This window comes from Bos indicus, chromosome 8 (assembly GCF_029378745.1).
Source record: "Bos indicus isolate NIAB-ARS_2022 breed Sahiwal x Tharparkar chromosome 8, NIAB-ARS_B.indTharparkar_mat_pri_1.0, whole genome shotgun sequence".
NCBI classification, from domain to species: Eukaryota; Metazoa; Chordata; class Mammalia; order Artiodactyla; family Bovidae; genus Bos; species Bos indicus.
Window position 1 is genome coordinate 99,556,820 of NC_091767.1, and position 15,865 is coordinate 99,572,684.

At 44.3% G+C, this 15,865-nt stretch overlaps 1 protein-coding gene across 7 annotated transcripts in view; it reads left to right on the forward strand.

Moving 5' to 3' along the window:
* PALM2AKAP2 (PALM2 and AKAP2 fusion) overlaps positions 1–15,865 on the forward strand; it is a 517,050-nt gene that overhangs the window by 436,029 nt on the left and 65,156 nt on the right. The window contains exon 1 of one of the 7 annotated variants that reach the window (XM_070795261.1): positions 1,757–2,953. The exons of the other annotated variants lie outside the window; for them this stretch is intronic. Coding sequence (XP_070651362.1) covers positions 2,918–2,953 — 36 coding nt within the window. The 5' untranslated portion in view covers positions 1,757–2,917. Of the gene's footprint in view, positions 1–1,756; positions 2,954–15,865 lie in introns of those variants that run through there. 7 annotated transcript variants of the gene reach the window in all.

Genomic DNA, 15,865 nt, shown 5'->3' on the forward strand with positions numbered 1-15,865 from the left:
TAGTATTGCTGATGTGTCCTTCTCTTCCAGAGGAGGTGAGCACCCACAGGATGGGGGATCCTGTCTGTCTTGATCAGCACCCTATGCTCAGTAGCTGACACAGGTCATTCCCACAAGCACTGGCACTAATGGTTGGGGTCTTCAGGGTTGCAGCCATTTCGTCAGAGGTGGCTCTTCTCCTCCATGGGAGGAGCTTCCTGTCTGTTCTTGAAGGATCCCTAGGCTGTGGCCTCCAAGTCTCCAACCTTGTGATCCTGGTTGGAGGCTCCTTTACCTCCTTATCGTTTGAATGCACAGCTGGCTGCTCTGGATGGTCTGTGTAACATGGTCCCATAGGTCAAAGTTCTGATAAAGCAATTCACAATTCACTCACCAAGGTAGGTGGACTTCCTTCTTTTTGCATTCCCTCAAGGAAGGAAGCACCTGGGCCAGTGCATTGATTCATTCATTGATTGACTCAGCACATGTTTACAAAGTGTGTGCCCTATGCCAGGCACTGTTCTGGGAGGCAGCAGAGAATCAGAGAGGCAAGGTTTCTGCCGTCAGGGACCTTGCATTCTAAGGAGGGACGCAAACAATACAAAGCAAACAGGCAGAATCATTTCAGGTGTTAATAAGTGCTGAGAAGAGAAGAAAAGGGAGTGTGGGGTGATCAGGGGAGGCCACCTCAGCCTTTGGGCTGAGGTTGCTCAAGTGAAGAGCTATAGCTGCGCAGTCTTATCTGATTGCCACTGACCACATGTAGCTATTCAAATTTGTGTTTAAATTAGTTAAATGACATTAAAAGGTCAGTTCCTCAGTCACACTGGCCACATTTCAGTAGTCAATAGCCAGAATATGGCTAGTGGCTACCATATTGGACAGAGCGGGTATAGAGCTTTCCCGTCATTGCAGAAACATTTTATTGGGCAGAGCTGAGCTAGAGCAAGAACATGCAGGGGAAAGGGACTGTTAGTCTTAGAAGGAAGAAGAATTGAGATCCTGGAGTAGGACCACCATGGCTTGGGTATGGCATTGAACTAGCCCATCTCTGAGTCTTCCCCTCCCCCCAGCCAGCTTAAATGTGTTGATAGAACATTATTCAAACAAGCCCCTCAAATCAGTGAACCTGTGATGTCTGAGGAGAAAGGGAAAAGAGATTACTGGCAGAAGAGCACATGTATCTGTTTCAAAGAACTGCCTCTCTTAATTTCACTTGTTGAAATTGGAGCTGAAGTCAAGACAGGATTTGTCCAATAGAATTTTTAAAGGAGAATGAAAATGATCTTAGAGATGTTATAAAGCAGGTAAAACTGCTTGAGAAAAGACCTATTGCAGAATAGGGCAAGGTATTGACAGGTGAATGGATACAGAGGTTGTGGTACATGTATACAATGGAATATTACTCGGGCATAAAAGGGAACACATTTGAGTTAGTTTATTGAGGTGGGTGAAACTAGAGCCTCTTATACAAAGTGAAGTAAGTCAGAAAGAGAAAAACAAATGTTGTGTATTAACACATATATATGGAATCTGGAAAGATGATCCTGATGAACCTATTTGCAGGGCAGGTACAGAGACCAGACATAGAGCACAGACTTGTGGACACAGCTCAGGAAGGAGAGGGTGGGATAAATTGAGAGAGTAGCACTAAAACAGATATTTTACCATAGGTAAACTAGATAGCTAGTGGAAAATTGGTGTTTAACACAGGGAGCTTAACCCGGTGCTCTGACAACCTGAAGGGGTGGGGAGGAGGTTCAAGAGGGAGGGGACATATGTCTGCTTCTGGCTGATTCATATTGTTGTATGGCAGAAACCAACACAACACTGTAAAGAAATTATCCTGTAATTAAAAAAAAAATAGGGCAAGAATATAGCAAGTCCTGACTCAGTGAGAAGTGCTGGTTGACTCTGGTGGCCAGTCGGTGAGGGGCTGCCCCTTGGCCTTAGAAGCAGGGAGTTAGCCATTCTGACTGAGGCCGAGAATATAACTTCCCATGTTGTTCTCCCAAATCTCTTAAAAACCGGATGACGGTATTTTTTTGTTTGTTGTTTATTTTTAATCCTCCTTAATAGTAGTTCTCAATAAAAGTAGGATTTTTGAAATTTTTATTTTATTATTTTTTTAATACCAAAAGCATTTTGTATTGGGGTATAGCCGATTAAAATGTAGGATTTTTGACTCTCGTGTCTTAGTTGGCAAGAGTTATATTCCTGTCCCATTAACAAGAGCATCTGTGTCTTGACTTCATTTTGTCTCACTTTTCATGAAGGGCTCGTTTCTTTTTGTGCCTGCCACTTTGCTAAACGGGTTTTCTTCCTCTCTTTGTGAAGGTTCCTTTGTCTGAATTAATAGTTACTTGTCTTTACTGTAAACAAGTGTCCAGTGACGACTCTTACTGTGCAGAGCCAGTGGCTTTGCAGGAGGGAAACCGTCTTAAAGGTCACTTTCTGGTGTCTGTATTATAAAATAAGTCATCAGAATTTAAAAAACCGAAACAAAACAGTGGAACTATCCCCTGCCTCTCCAGGGCTCTGTTACCCCATTGCCTTTGAATGCAACTCCCAGCTCGAATTTGTCAAATCATAATTGATCTGATAAAGTGTAATCCGATAATTAGTAGCTGTTTACAAGTAAATACACTCCTGTTTCATTTGCCCTTGAAGGCTCTAACACGGTTCCAAATGGTACCTTTGAACCGGAGAAGTCGGGCCGGTTCACGTTGCAGTGTGTAGGCTTCTTCTGGGGCAGTGTCTACCAGGTACGTGTACACACAGGTTGCCAGCTCCGTGCCGCTTCATCTGAAATGCTGTGACCTTGCAGAGGGCTGTGTCCTTACGTCGGACGTCCGACTGAGGACAGGGAAACCGGAGGTGAAGCTTTAGAAGCAGCTGGTTCCCAAGATCAGGTCGTAACTGAGGGAGAGTCAAGGTCATGATTGCCACCTGGATGTTCTTTTCTCTCTTTAAGGTAGGTCTCCTGGGTTGCCTGCTTTGACTGTGGAATTCTGCTGGGTGCCCGCCCAGGGAACTTACACCGTTAGGGCTTCAGACTCACAAAGGCACATTTCCTGTTATTCTTTAGGAAAATTACCTTTCTGAACTCCAGGCACTGGAGTCATCCACAAAGAAAAAGGCACATCTCTGATGTTTCAGACACTGGAAAGTTCTAAATAGCTGAAGGTGTGTTTCTCTGGGCGACTTTGAGAAAACCAAATCAGAACAGCTGCAAAAATGCTATTTGGTGTCAAGTTCCAATTTTGCTGTGAGTTATTTCTCTTTCTCTCGTAATTACTGTAATACCTTAGGACTTTCCATTTATATAGCGCTTTTCTTCTCAGGGAGGCATGCTTAAGTGGGAACGTTCTCTGGGCTTTTAACCTGATGATTTAATGCTATAATTAGTTCTAAACTAGTTAGTAATAATTGCAGATGCATTGCTAGAAAGCTAAGTATACAGCTCATGAGCTTTGGATACATGAAAGCTATACAGGCCCGGCTTTCAAATCTGATCAAATTATTTGCCACTGACCTTGAACCTGTTGGCAAGGTAGGTCAACATAGGGGTCAAGTGAAAGAATACACTTTACGTTTTGAAAACTTAGGGTTTGAAAACTATTAGAGGAGCTTCTTTTCAGAACCACTCTGGCAAGGCATCCTGTCCCCTGCAGGCCTTGGGGGTACAGTTTCCATATTTGTGTGCTGCTCCTAGTCTAAGTCAAAAAGTGGAGAGAAATATCTGTATACTGCCTCTAGTGAGAGTGAAGTAAAGAGAGGAAGCATGGAGTTACACACAAGTTCACAAAGATCAGGTATTGTCCGTGATTAATAGAGACTTCAAAATATCCTCTTAATTCTAGACAGATGACTTCATTTTCAGAACTCTTTCAGATTCACGTGTGCTGATTTCTAAAGTAATGTGTGTGATCCTTGTGGTTTTTTGGATCCTGGACAGTTTTGTGTTGTTGATACATAAAAATATATATATTGTTTAAGATTCATTCACTGTTTATTTACACACAGTAGAATCTCTCTGTTTTTGCTGTATCGTTGAGTTTGGACAAATGCATACAGTTGCAGACAAGGTACAGAATAGTTCAGTTTTCTCTGTATTTTGAATTTCTATTGGCGTGTTTTGGTATTGAGTTTACTCTTACTTCTGAAGATGGAGCCAAACCATTTTGTAACAGATAACACAGCTGTATCTGACACTTACCAGGCTTAAGGTTGAGTGAGATATTAGAAGCAAGGTCTCATTTCCTGATTCTTTCCTCAAAGAATTATAAATAGGAAAATTGCACTATATCTAATTAGTTGCTTCTTCCTGCTATAATGAATGGATTAGAATGTCATAATGAATTGTACAATATATTAAAAATAACTGAAATTTATAATAAGTACTGTAATTAGTAAAAGTAATATAGTAAAAATGAAAAAAGTTCATGCCTTTTGCAGTTTAGGGTTTTTTGTTAAATGTAAATTGAATTCCGTGTGATTTTTTTTTTTTTTTAAAGGGAAGTGAAATGCTGCTAGAAGCCAAGGACTTCATAACTCAAACTGGCTTATGAAGGGGATCAAAAGGGATGGGTTTCAGGCAGGGCAGAATCCAGAGTTTCAGATGACATCATCAGTGTCCTGCCATCCCTGTTCAGCTGTGTTTTCCTCTGTGTTGGCTCTATTCTTGTCAGGCTCTTTTCCTTGTGGTATCAAGATGACAGCAGCTCCAGCCTTTTATCCCATTTTCTCAATTCCTTTCAGTCCCAACCAGTCTCAGGATGGAGTCTCTTTGGCTCTGGTTGGTTCTCTTAACTCCTCGTGGCTCCAGAGGGAGGATGTGGGGGGAAGACAGAGTGTTCTGATTGGCCAGGCTTGGGTCACACACACTCTTGGAGCCGAAGGGATGTCAGCTCCTCTGGACCACAGGGCGGAAGGAGGTAGTGGCAGAAGGTGTGTTTCTTTAAGGGGAATCATGGGGCAGACAGGGGCTTCCCAGGTGGCTCCTGCCAATTCAGGAGATGCTGGAGACACCAGTTCAGTCCCTGGGTCTGGAAGATCCCCTGGAGGAGGAAGTGGCAACCCACTCCAGTATTCTTGTTGGTCCAGTCCCATGGACAGAGGAGCCTGGCAGGCTACAGTCCATGGGTCACCAAGAGTCAGATATGACTGAGCAACTGAGTGTGCACGCACACACACACACAGACAAGGGGCAGACAAATCAAGACAACACATGTATGTAATGGAACTTCCATAACAAACCACAAAGACAGGGTTCTGAGAGTTTCTGGGTTGGTGAACGCATGGAGATTCAGAGGAGTAGTCACTTGGAGATGCGTGGAAGCACCTTGCCCTTTCCTTTGCATCTCTGCCATCCGCCTGTTCCCGAGTTAGATCCTTTTATAACAAGTCAGTAATCTGGGGAGTAGTTAGGTTCCTGGGTTCTTTAAGCTGCCTTAGCAAGCTAATTGAGCACAAGGGTGGGGGGTCGTGGAATCTCGGATCCATAGCTGGTTGGTTAAAAGCACAGATAATAGTCTGGGCTTGCAGTTGGCATTTGAAATGGAGCAGGGACTGTCTTGTAGGACTGAGTCCTTAACATGTGGGATCTGATGCTGTCTCCGGGTAGATAATGTCAGAACTGAACTGCAGGATGTCTAGCTGGTGTCCTAGAATTGCTTGTTGGTAGGGGAGAGATGTGGTGGAAGGACCCTCTGCTCCCCACTCAAACACACACACATTGGAATTGGTGAGCAGAACGTTTTTTTAACGTAATATGTCCTCTGGCCAGGAATGATTTAGAAATGAACTAACTGTTTGGATTGATTGTCACAGATTGAGAAAATCCACTAAACACCACATCCTTGAGTGGTGAGTACTTAGCATCTCAGTCAATAAAGAGTCTGCCTGCAGCGCAGGAGACCTGGGTTCGTTTCCTGGGTCGGAAGGCTCCCCTGGAGAAGGAAGTGGCAACCCACTCCAGTGTTCTTGCCTGGAGAATCCCGTGGAAGGGGAGCTTGCCAGGCTACAGTCTATGGGGTCGCAAGAGTCGGACACGACTGAGCGACTAAGCACATGCGCAGCATAGATTAGGTGTTCAGTAAATATGTGTTGAATAAATGCAGTCCTTGTGCTTTAGTTTAGGGTTGTGGGGAAAATTACCCAATAGACCTCTTCCAAATCTGTGCATTTTTGCACAGGTGACTTTCAAATCTTATCAAGAGCTGCCTCTGTCTTATGCCAAGTAGATGTGGGTCTGGGGCCACTTCAATGTTACTGTTAATGACCTGGACTATAATGCCAGTGTTCACCTCTGTGGGATGAGAAATAAAATCTCTGTGAATTTGTATAGAATCTCTATGGACATAACGCTTTTGGAGAAATATAGCTGGATGAAATTTTATTTCTGCAAATGAGATCATTTTGTGAATTCTTGGAATGATAGCTCTGATGTGGTTTGGACCCTGAGATGTCAGAGACCTGGGTCGGCGTGCCTCAGAAACTCCTAGAGCATCAACTTTAAAACCATTCTACTGTATATGTGGTCTATTTGGCAGACGTCTGTGAAGTTGCCCCTCTGAGCCTGGAATATGCTAGATGCTAGAGGTGCAAAGATGGCTAAGACAGAATTTCAGCTTCTGAGATCTTACCATCTAATTAAAAAAAAATTGTGGTAAAATATACATAACATAAAATTTCATCATTTAAACCACCTGTTAGTGCAAAACTCAGTAGTGTTAAGTACATTCACAATGTTATGCAACCATCACCACCATCTTTCCAAACCTTTTTAATCATCCCAAACAAAATCAAAGAGTAATTGTCCTTTTCTGCCTGGCTCCTTCTATATAGCAAAATGTTTTCAACTTTGCCATACTGTAGCATGTTTTGGAATTAAATCCCCTGGACAGAGGAGCCTGGCGGGCTATGGGGTCAAAGAGAGTCGGACACGACTGAGCATGCATGCATGCATTGGAGATTCATAACTTTTGTGATTGAATAATACTCGTGTGTGTGTGTGTACCACGTTTTGTTTATCCAGGCACCTTTTGATGGACACTTGGGATGCTTCTACCTTTTGGCTACTGTGAATAGCGCTGCTATGAACATTAATGTACAAATATCAGTTTGGGTTCCCTTTCAATTCTTTTGGGTAACCTGGATTACTGTCCAGTTTTATATTTTGTCTAACCACATCCTTTAGCTACTTCTGGCCAAGATTTCTGCTGATGTTTACTTCTGACAATTACACTCTTTCCTACTCTATGTGTGGGGATCTGAGTTGATGAACTTCAATAGGAAAGCAGAGAAATCAGAAAGTAACAGTTCTGAGAAGAGAAATAGTGAATCTTTAGTGTTGTGACTGCTGGCTCTCTATAAACATCATTGTAAGGTAGCAGCTCCGCTTTTCCCTGGAACTTGTACTAAGGGGCAAAGAGATGTCAGGAAGCCTCATAACAGCTTCCCAGAGACCTCTCCGAAAGCCACTGTAAATGGAGGACATTGTCTAAGTGGGTCATCCTGAGTAGATGATGTGGGATGGAAACCAGTTATTAAATCCTGCAGACTTAGACGACTCTGGCAGTCGTTCTTTGCACAGACTTGCTAGCTCTGAGTTCTGTCGGGGAAGAATCCCATGAGGAGGCCTGCTTTGAACTCCAGCTGCTTGTGTTTGGGTTGGTGGCATGCCTTAGAAACAGAAAGGAGCCAGCTCTCCCTTCAGCCACCCCAGGCTTTCCGGCTGAGTTTCCTTTTCACCCTGGGATTTCACATGGACCCTGAGCTCTGAAAGCAGATCACATATGGCCAGCCGTCACGCACAAGAATAGCCCTTTGTTCGTGAGAAGTTTCACAAAGCAAGTGGGAGAGGGGGAAGAAAACCTTTTTTTAAGCATGAAAATGCTTTACTGTAATTCTTCCCTCCCATCACCCCCTGCCCATTTTGTGCCATTTACTGACATCAGGACATTTGCTTTTTTCTTAGGGCTGAATCACAGCAGTTAGCCATAGCAATGGCAAAGGGATGGCTGTTACAGCCTTAGAAGGAAGGAGAATTGAGATCCTGGAGTAGGGCTGGGCATGGCATCGAACTAGCCCATCTCTGAGTCTTCTCCTCCTCCCAGCCGGCTTAAATGTATTGGTAGAACATTATTCAAACAAGCCCCTCAAATCAGTGAGCCTGTGATGTCTGAAATCGAACGCTCAAATCTGATTTTCAATTAGAGTGGAGAGAACCAGGCAGTCTCATGGTACTTTCCTGTGTATGAAGGGTGATATGATTCTCCTTGGTTTATCCAGACTGATTCATTCTTACTGCTCAAAAACAAACAAACAACAACTCTGTGGCATTAATGCCAATTTGAGGTCCCAGGGTCTCTGGGCACCAGTTGGTGATGGTTAATGTGATTTGGGTTTGGTTATTAAGTCTGCTATAGGCACCTGACTCTTCCTTCTGACTAGCTTAAATGGAAACTTCTAGGTGGTCCATGTATAATGCATGGCAGACACAGTTCTTAACCTGTCAATCATTTATTGGATTTCACTAAGGGCCAAATGTAGAGACCCCAGAATCAGTCAGATGTGCCCCTGTGTCCAGGGGTGTAGCCACCCTCCTGCCATTTCCTGGGAAAGAGACATTTTTTTTTGGTTCAGGACAGCAAATTTGTCATAAACATGAGAAAGGAAGGCTGTTATTTTTATTTATTGTGTTCATGACATAACGAGCTTCCCAGGTGGCGTTAGTGGTAAAGAACCCACCTGCCAACGCAGGAGACATAAGAGACTCAGGTTTGATCGCTGGTTCAGGAAGATCCCCTGGAGGAGGGCATGGCAACCCACTCTAGTATCCCTGGAGAATCCCATGGACAGAGGAGCCTGGAGGGCTACAGTCCATGGGGTTGCCAAGAGTCAGACATAACTGAAGTGACTGAGCACTCACGCAATAATGTAATAAATAAGGAACTTTACTATGTCAGACTCTTTTAATAGGATTGTAGGATTTTCAAACTGGTTCAGAATGCTGGCTCTCCAGCTGGACAGCCTGGGCATAAGCCTCGGTTGACTTTACTATAAAGTTGTCATAGGACTGGATTCATAGATTTGTTGGGGAGATCACATAATTATTTTACAAAATGTGCTCAGAATACAGCCTGGCACTTAAAGCCATGTTACCTTTAAATCTCTGATTCATGCATTCCTCAAAAAATGAGTAGGGGTGATGGTTGCCCAAGTCTGTGAATATACTGAACTCCCTGAACTGTAGGCTTTAAGAGAGTGAATTTTATGCTGTGTGAATTGCATCTCAATGAAGCTGTTAGAAAAATAAAATAAACTGAGTACCTACTATTGCTAAGTTGCTAAGACACTACTTATGCTAAGTTGTGTCTGACCCTTTGTGACCCATGGACTGTAGCCTACCAGGTTCTTCTGTCCATGGAATTTCCCAGGCAAGAATACTGGAGTGGGTTGCCATTTCCTTCTCCAGGGGATCTTCCCAACCCAGGAATTGAACCCACATCTCCTGCATTGCCTTTTAAAATTGAGCAGGTCAGTGACCTGCTGAAGGTGAGTAGCAGAGACAATTCTAGAGCTCAGATTCCTGGCACACAAGTCAAGCTTTTTTCAAACTATTTTCAGGAATGACATGAAGATCACAATTCAGATTAGAAGCTGAATTTCTGTCCTTTTGCAAAACCAGATCTTCAGTTAAGAAAGAAGAAAATAATATTTTAAAAAATAAATCACTGCTGTACAGCAGAAATTAACATAACATTGTAAATCAACTATACTTCAGTTTAAAAGAAAACTGACCATCTACGGTCACCAGATCTTTGCAGCAACTCCCCTTACCTGCTGCACACACCTCTGTGCTTCCCAAGATTTCAGCCAGGTTTAAATACCTATATACACTATGGAAAAGATGCCAACATTCTCCCCACCCCAGCTCTGGATATATAGAACAGAGACTGTTCAGTTAGGTTTTTCAATGAGCTGTTACTTTCATAACCACTTTTTGACATTTAACAATTAGATCTTCCTCTTAAAAAAAGAAGAAAGAAGGAAAGGAAGGAAGGATAGGAGGAGAGAAAGAAAGAAGAAAAAAGAGGAAAGAAGGAAAGGAAGGCAGGCAGGCAGGATGGAATGCTGTCCCTGCCTTGCTTGTCCCATTGCAGGACAAGGACAGCATTTAAAAATTACCCGCACTTACCACCACTAACAAAAACTAATAACAAATTTGTCCCTGTGGTGAAGAAAACTTTCCTCGTTCTTGAGATTTCCAAGCTAAGTCTAAATTTCCAGACAGTTTAAGAAGAGAGGAATGTTTTAGAAATCAGATAGTTTTCCTAGACATATATACCCTACCATGTGTAAGATAGATAGCTGGTGCAAAGCTGCTGTATAACACAGGGAGCCCAGCTGGGTGCTGTGTGATGACCTGGATTTGGGGAGAGGAGGGAGGCTTAGGGAGGTGATATATGTATACTTATGGCTGATTTTGACTTGTTACATGGCAGAAACCATCACAACATTGTAAAGCAATTTTCCTCCAATTAAAAAATAAATTAAAAAAAAAGAAAAGAAGATAGTTTTGTTTTTCCTGCAGAATCCATTTATAAAGTAAATAGAAACCATCGTAGATCCGGAGCCGCCCCGCAGCCCTCGGCTCGCGTCAGCCTCCTGCCTTTTCTGCCATCTGCTTTGTTCTGAGATCTCTTCCTTCGCCTGACATCTGGTTTGCGGGATAAGGGAAAGTCACTTCCTCCGAACTAGTGAAATGACTATCAGGAAAAAAAAATGGCTCAAGTTTCCAGGCGGTTATGAATGAGATGTTTTTCTGAGTGTCCTGAGAAACTATCTTGAGGAAGGAAACCTGAGAAGGTGCAAGCCTTCAGCGCCCCCATTTCCCCAGGATGGGCTTCAAGCCCTTCTTGCTTTAGTGGCCCGGAGGGCACCCGGCTTTCCCGAGAGCAGATGGGCGGCATTACCTCACCCCACGGCTCGTGAATAGGTTTGCTCCCAGGGGGTGGAATTGTCCCAGAGTCTATTATGAAATCTCATTTGCTTTGCATGAATCAATTCAGGAGTTCTGAGAAAACAAAATCTCAAAGACGAAAAATGGTAAAATAGGCCTGTCATTTGGGGCTACCCAGCTAATCAGGTTTGCTCTGAGGTTGCTCTGACTTGGCAGGTGATGGGCAGAGTAATTTTGCATTTTTGTGATGCAGAGGCCTTTTAATTGAATTCCATTTCTTATGGGGAGGAGCAAAACCGATTATAAATACCTTTCACCTTCCCCATCTCCCTTTTCTCTCTCTCTCTTTTTTTTTTTTTCTAGGACTGTAGCCTCTGAGGCATATAATTTGGCCCTGAAAGCTGAGAGCTGGAGGAAAAGAGTGAAGGGGCGGGAATGAGGATGATAGCGGAGAATCATCCAAACAACACACAGCACCCTTTTTTTCTATCTTAAACTGTTTTATCAAGAAAGGTACAGAGAACTGGGTTTCCCTTCAGCCAGCAATCTCAGGCCTTTTATAAATCTGACTTTCCAAGGGTTGGGCTTCCCTGACAACTCAAACAGTAAAGAATTTGCTTGCAATACAGGAGACCTGGGTTCAGTCTCTGGGTCGAGAAGATCTCCTAGAGAAGGGAATGGCTACCCACTTGAGTATTCTTGCCTAGAGAATCCCATGGACAGAGGAGTCTGGCGGGCTACAGTCCATGAGTTTGCAAAGACTAACACTTCCTTTCTCTTCCAAGGGTTACACATTTAACCTTGACTTAAGCTGAGGTTTGAAAGAGCAGGCTTGATATCTTTGGGCCCAGAAGGAGGCAGAGGTTGCCTTGCTGCTGTTTTAGAAAGATGAGACAGTGATGAACAAGGTCATGCAGCAGCCCCCCACCCACGTAGAAGAAGCTGATAATTGTCTACTTGCTTCTCTGTCTCTGGATCTAGTCTCTTCTCAGTCACATGGAGAAAACTAAGGCAGTTTATCATAGGATTCTGCAGAATCATTTTATAAGAAATGGGCTGAGGTTTTTGTTCAGAGAATAGGGTGATTCCCTTCAAGATTACATGGGCAGGAGTGGGTAGCCTGAGAAAGGCCTGGAAATAGATGGCTTACTTTTCATTCTTTTACTGTGTCCCACACAGAAGCTCCTTATGCCCCAAACAGGCAGAAGACCATGTCACATAGCCCCTGATATGTGGACACCCTATATTGCTCCCTGGCCCCTTGAAGGCCACCCAGGCACTCTTAGAGAAAGAGGGATGGTTTTTAGAATTTATCTCAAGGAACCTTTTTAGAGAGCCTGAATAATTCCAAAGATTCCTATGATGTCCTTATCTTGGACACAGGATAAAAACACGTGAGGCAGCGCAGGCCCATCTCAGCCTAAAAAAGGAGTATATTTTCACAGGTGACTTGAAGGGGCTAGTCTGAGGATTTTCCATGAGGCAGAAGCGCTCTGCTGAGTGAGCCAAGGGTGGCTGTGCCCAGAAATCAAGTCATGCTGCCTCCTGACGTCAAAATGATGTTCCAGCAGACCTTTTCTGGAAATCTAGAATGGAAGAAATGGGAATAGAGGTTATGAAGAACATCTTACAGTAGTTGAAGCTTTTGAGAACCAATAAACCTTCATCAAGCAACTGAAGGTCCCTAATGTGATTAGGTGACTTTTCAGGCTTTTCTGTCAAATTAGGGATCAAACCTTGCTAAAGTAGAGATCTTAAAACCAGGCAGGGCTTCCCTGGTGGCCCAGTGGTTAAGAAATGGCCTTGCAGTACAGGGGATGTGGGTTCAATCATTGGTCAGGGAACTAAGATTTCACATCCTCGGAGCTGCTGAGCAGGGGGAACACAACTGGAGAGCTGGTGAGGCCCAACAAGAGATGCCACGTGATGCGACTGTGACCCGCCACAGCCAAACAATTAAAATAAGGACATAAGTATGTAAAACAAAACAAAAACCAGGCAGGCAGGATATAGGGTTGCCCCTGGGAGTCACAGTCCTGCTTGCCCCAGTCCCTAAGTGCCCCAGGGCCAAGGCTGTAGGTCTGGAAATGGCCCCCCTCACTGTATCCTGAACATTGGCCCGAGGGAATCATCTCTCATGGCCACTTTCTGGGTCTGTTCGAAAGAGAAATCGAGGGTAGGAAAATCTCTCAGTGCTTTTCAAGGTTACGGGCCAGAGCGGGGCCAACGGAGGCAGCCACACTCGCACTTGCCCACTTTTGGATGTGAGCGGCTCTCCACGTGAAACCCCTGGCAGCTGCTCTTATTCCCACTGGCCTCCCCAGAGGGAACACGGCCGACTTCTGCAGGCCTGCCTGAAACCATCTGCAGCTGCTGCGTGCTTTCAAGATGAGAATAAAGGCGTTTCCGCAGAGGTTAAGCTGGGAAACCCTCTGTATGAGATATTTTCCTTTTCATGGTTCCAGTTCCCTTGGGATATAATATATAAGCTACTTACTAGGCAGCTGGGTGGGTTGCTGGCCCACAGGGAGCCATGGCTGTCTTCTCCAGATTATTATACCAGCACCAGCCTTCTTGCCACCATGACAGTCTTGCTAGCCGAACCCCTGCCCTGTGCATGTTATGTATGGGATCTCCTTGGATACAACGTCTCTCTAAGGACCATATCCCATTTTCAGAAACTGAGGCTCAGAGAGGTCCAGTGTGGCTTCTCCAGCAAGCAGGTACAGAACCAGGATCAAAAACTTTTTTGTTTATTGCTGAATCCCATGCTCTTTCTAGGGCTTCCCTGGTGGCTAAGACTGTAAAGACTGCCTGTGATGTGGGAGACCCAGGTTCAATCCCTAGGTCGCGAAGATCCCCTGGAGAGGGGAATGGCTACCCCACTCCAGTATTCTTGCCTGGAGAATCCCATGGACAGAGGAGCCTGGCGGTCTGCAGTCCATGGGGTCGCAGAGTCAGATATGACTCAGCGACTAACACTTTCACACTCTTTCTGCCTCTGAAGTTCGGTTTGCTTTGTATCAGCACTTTCAGCCTCAGCTGCTCATCTAGCACCATCTGAGGGCAGGAATATTCTTATTAACAGAATAGTGCCTAAAGGCTTACTTCTGTAATCAAGACAATGTTTACTGAACTGATAGAAAAATGCAATGTGTTTGGAAATAATACAGAGATTTATTATTCTGTATTAGAGTATAAATTTTATCAAATGAGAGAAAATTTGCTGTCCAGTGTTACTGGCATCACATACTTTTTGTTTGTATTATCTTCAGGGCTGGATCAGAAAGGTTAAGTTAAGAAAATAAGATCAAACATTTAACAGTAAATGTGTTACTTCACTCCTGGCTTCAAATTTATTGGTTTTATGGGACCACTGAATTGAAATCCTGAAGTCCTTGGACCACTGCCTCTCGGAGCCTCAGGACAGCATGGCCACCGCTGGGATTCCATTCCCTCACCAGACTCCTGGCTTGGTTGGGGGTTAGCCAGAAAGCAGGCCTCTATCAGGACAGAAAGTCAAGGCTGGCTAAGCAAATGGTACATCATAAACCACTCCTATGCTCCACGGCACCTGAACTTAAGACCCAAATTCTGTATGGTCTGGCCAATCCACCTCTCTAGACATCGTTTCTAACATAAAACCCCTGCTCCATCCCAAGGCAGGGAAGGGGTAAAGGGGGGACTTTTCCTCTATGCAGCTTAGGTTCCTTGGCTGGAGTCTTGCAAATTAGACTGAGAAAAGACAGGGTAACAAGAGAAAAGGAACCATATTTTTTAATGTGTGCATGCCGTGCAGTACACATGGGAGTACTCAGTGACGAGTAACTCAAAGGGGTGGTTAGACCTTGAATTTCTGTATTATCTTAGCAAAGAACAATTCTTTTGTAGAGAAGTGACAAGACAAAAGAAAAGGACTTTGAGCTTCGAGGGTTAGCAAATTGTGAGATGGCAACTCTATGGGGAGACTAATGACAGATTGGGCTTCCCAGGTGGCGCCAGTGGTAAAGAACCCACCTGCCAATACAGGAGACATAAGAGACATGGGTTCAGTCCCTGGGTCAGGGGCGTCAGGAAGAGCCCCTGGAGGAGGGCATGGCAACCCACTCCAGTATTCTTGCCTGGAGAATCCCATGGACAGAGGAGCCTGGTGGGTTACAGTCCATAGGGTCGCAAAGAGTCGGACACAACTGAAGTGACTGAGCATACACACTGGTAGATCAGGGCTAAGAATTGTTAAGGGCCATCTCTGAGCTGATGAGGGTCTGGGGTTGCCTCTGGTAATTAACTTCTGTCCTTCCTGGTAGAGAGAAGAAGGGGGACGCCTTTGCAAATGATGTCCTGCTGCTGCTGTTGATAGGTGTTCAGTCATGTCTGACTTCTCTTCCAGGGTATCTTCCTGACCCAGGGATAGAACCTGAGTCTCTTGCATCTTCTGCGTTAGCAGGAGGATTCTTTACCATTAGTACCACCTGGGAAGCCCTTGATGTCCTGCTTCTGGACAAATAAGGGAAAAGCAGAGAGAGTTTTTTTTTTTTTTTTTTCACATCTGCCTCTTCATAGTTGCATTCAGTTCAGAATAAGCCCATGCCAGAGAACCATACTTTGGGGTGGCAATCCTAATACCATTTATCAGCTGCCGATGTTTCGTACCGTTTCTTGTCCTTGCTTCTCTTGCCTGCACCCCAGGGCCTTTCACATCTTCCTGGAACAAGCTTCGGTTCTCACCATGGCTTAGTCAACTCGTCATCTTTCAGATGGCAGCTCAGTTGTCACTTCCTCACCAAAGCCTCCCCTAGCTCAATCACCCTGTTAGAGAGTGTCAAAGAACCCAGTGCCTTTTTCCCCAAGCATTTATAACAGATGCAACTTCACATGTATTTGTGACGAAAAAACATCTTGCTTTACCACTCCCAT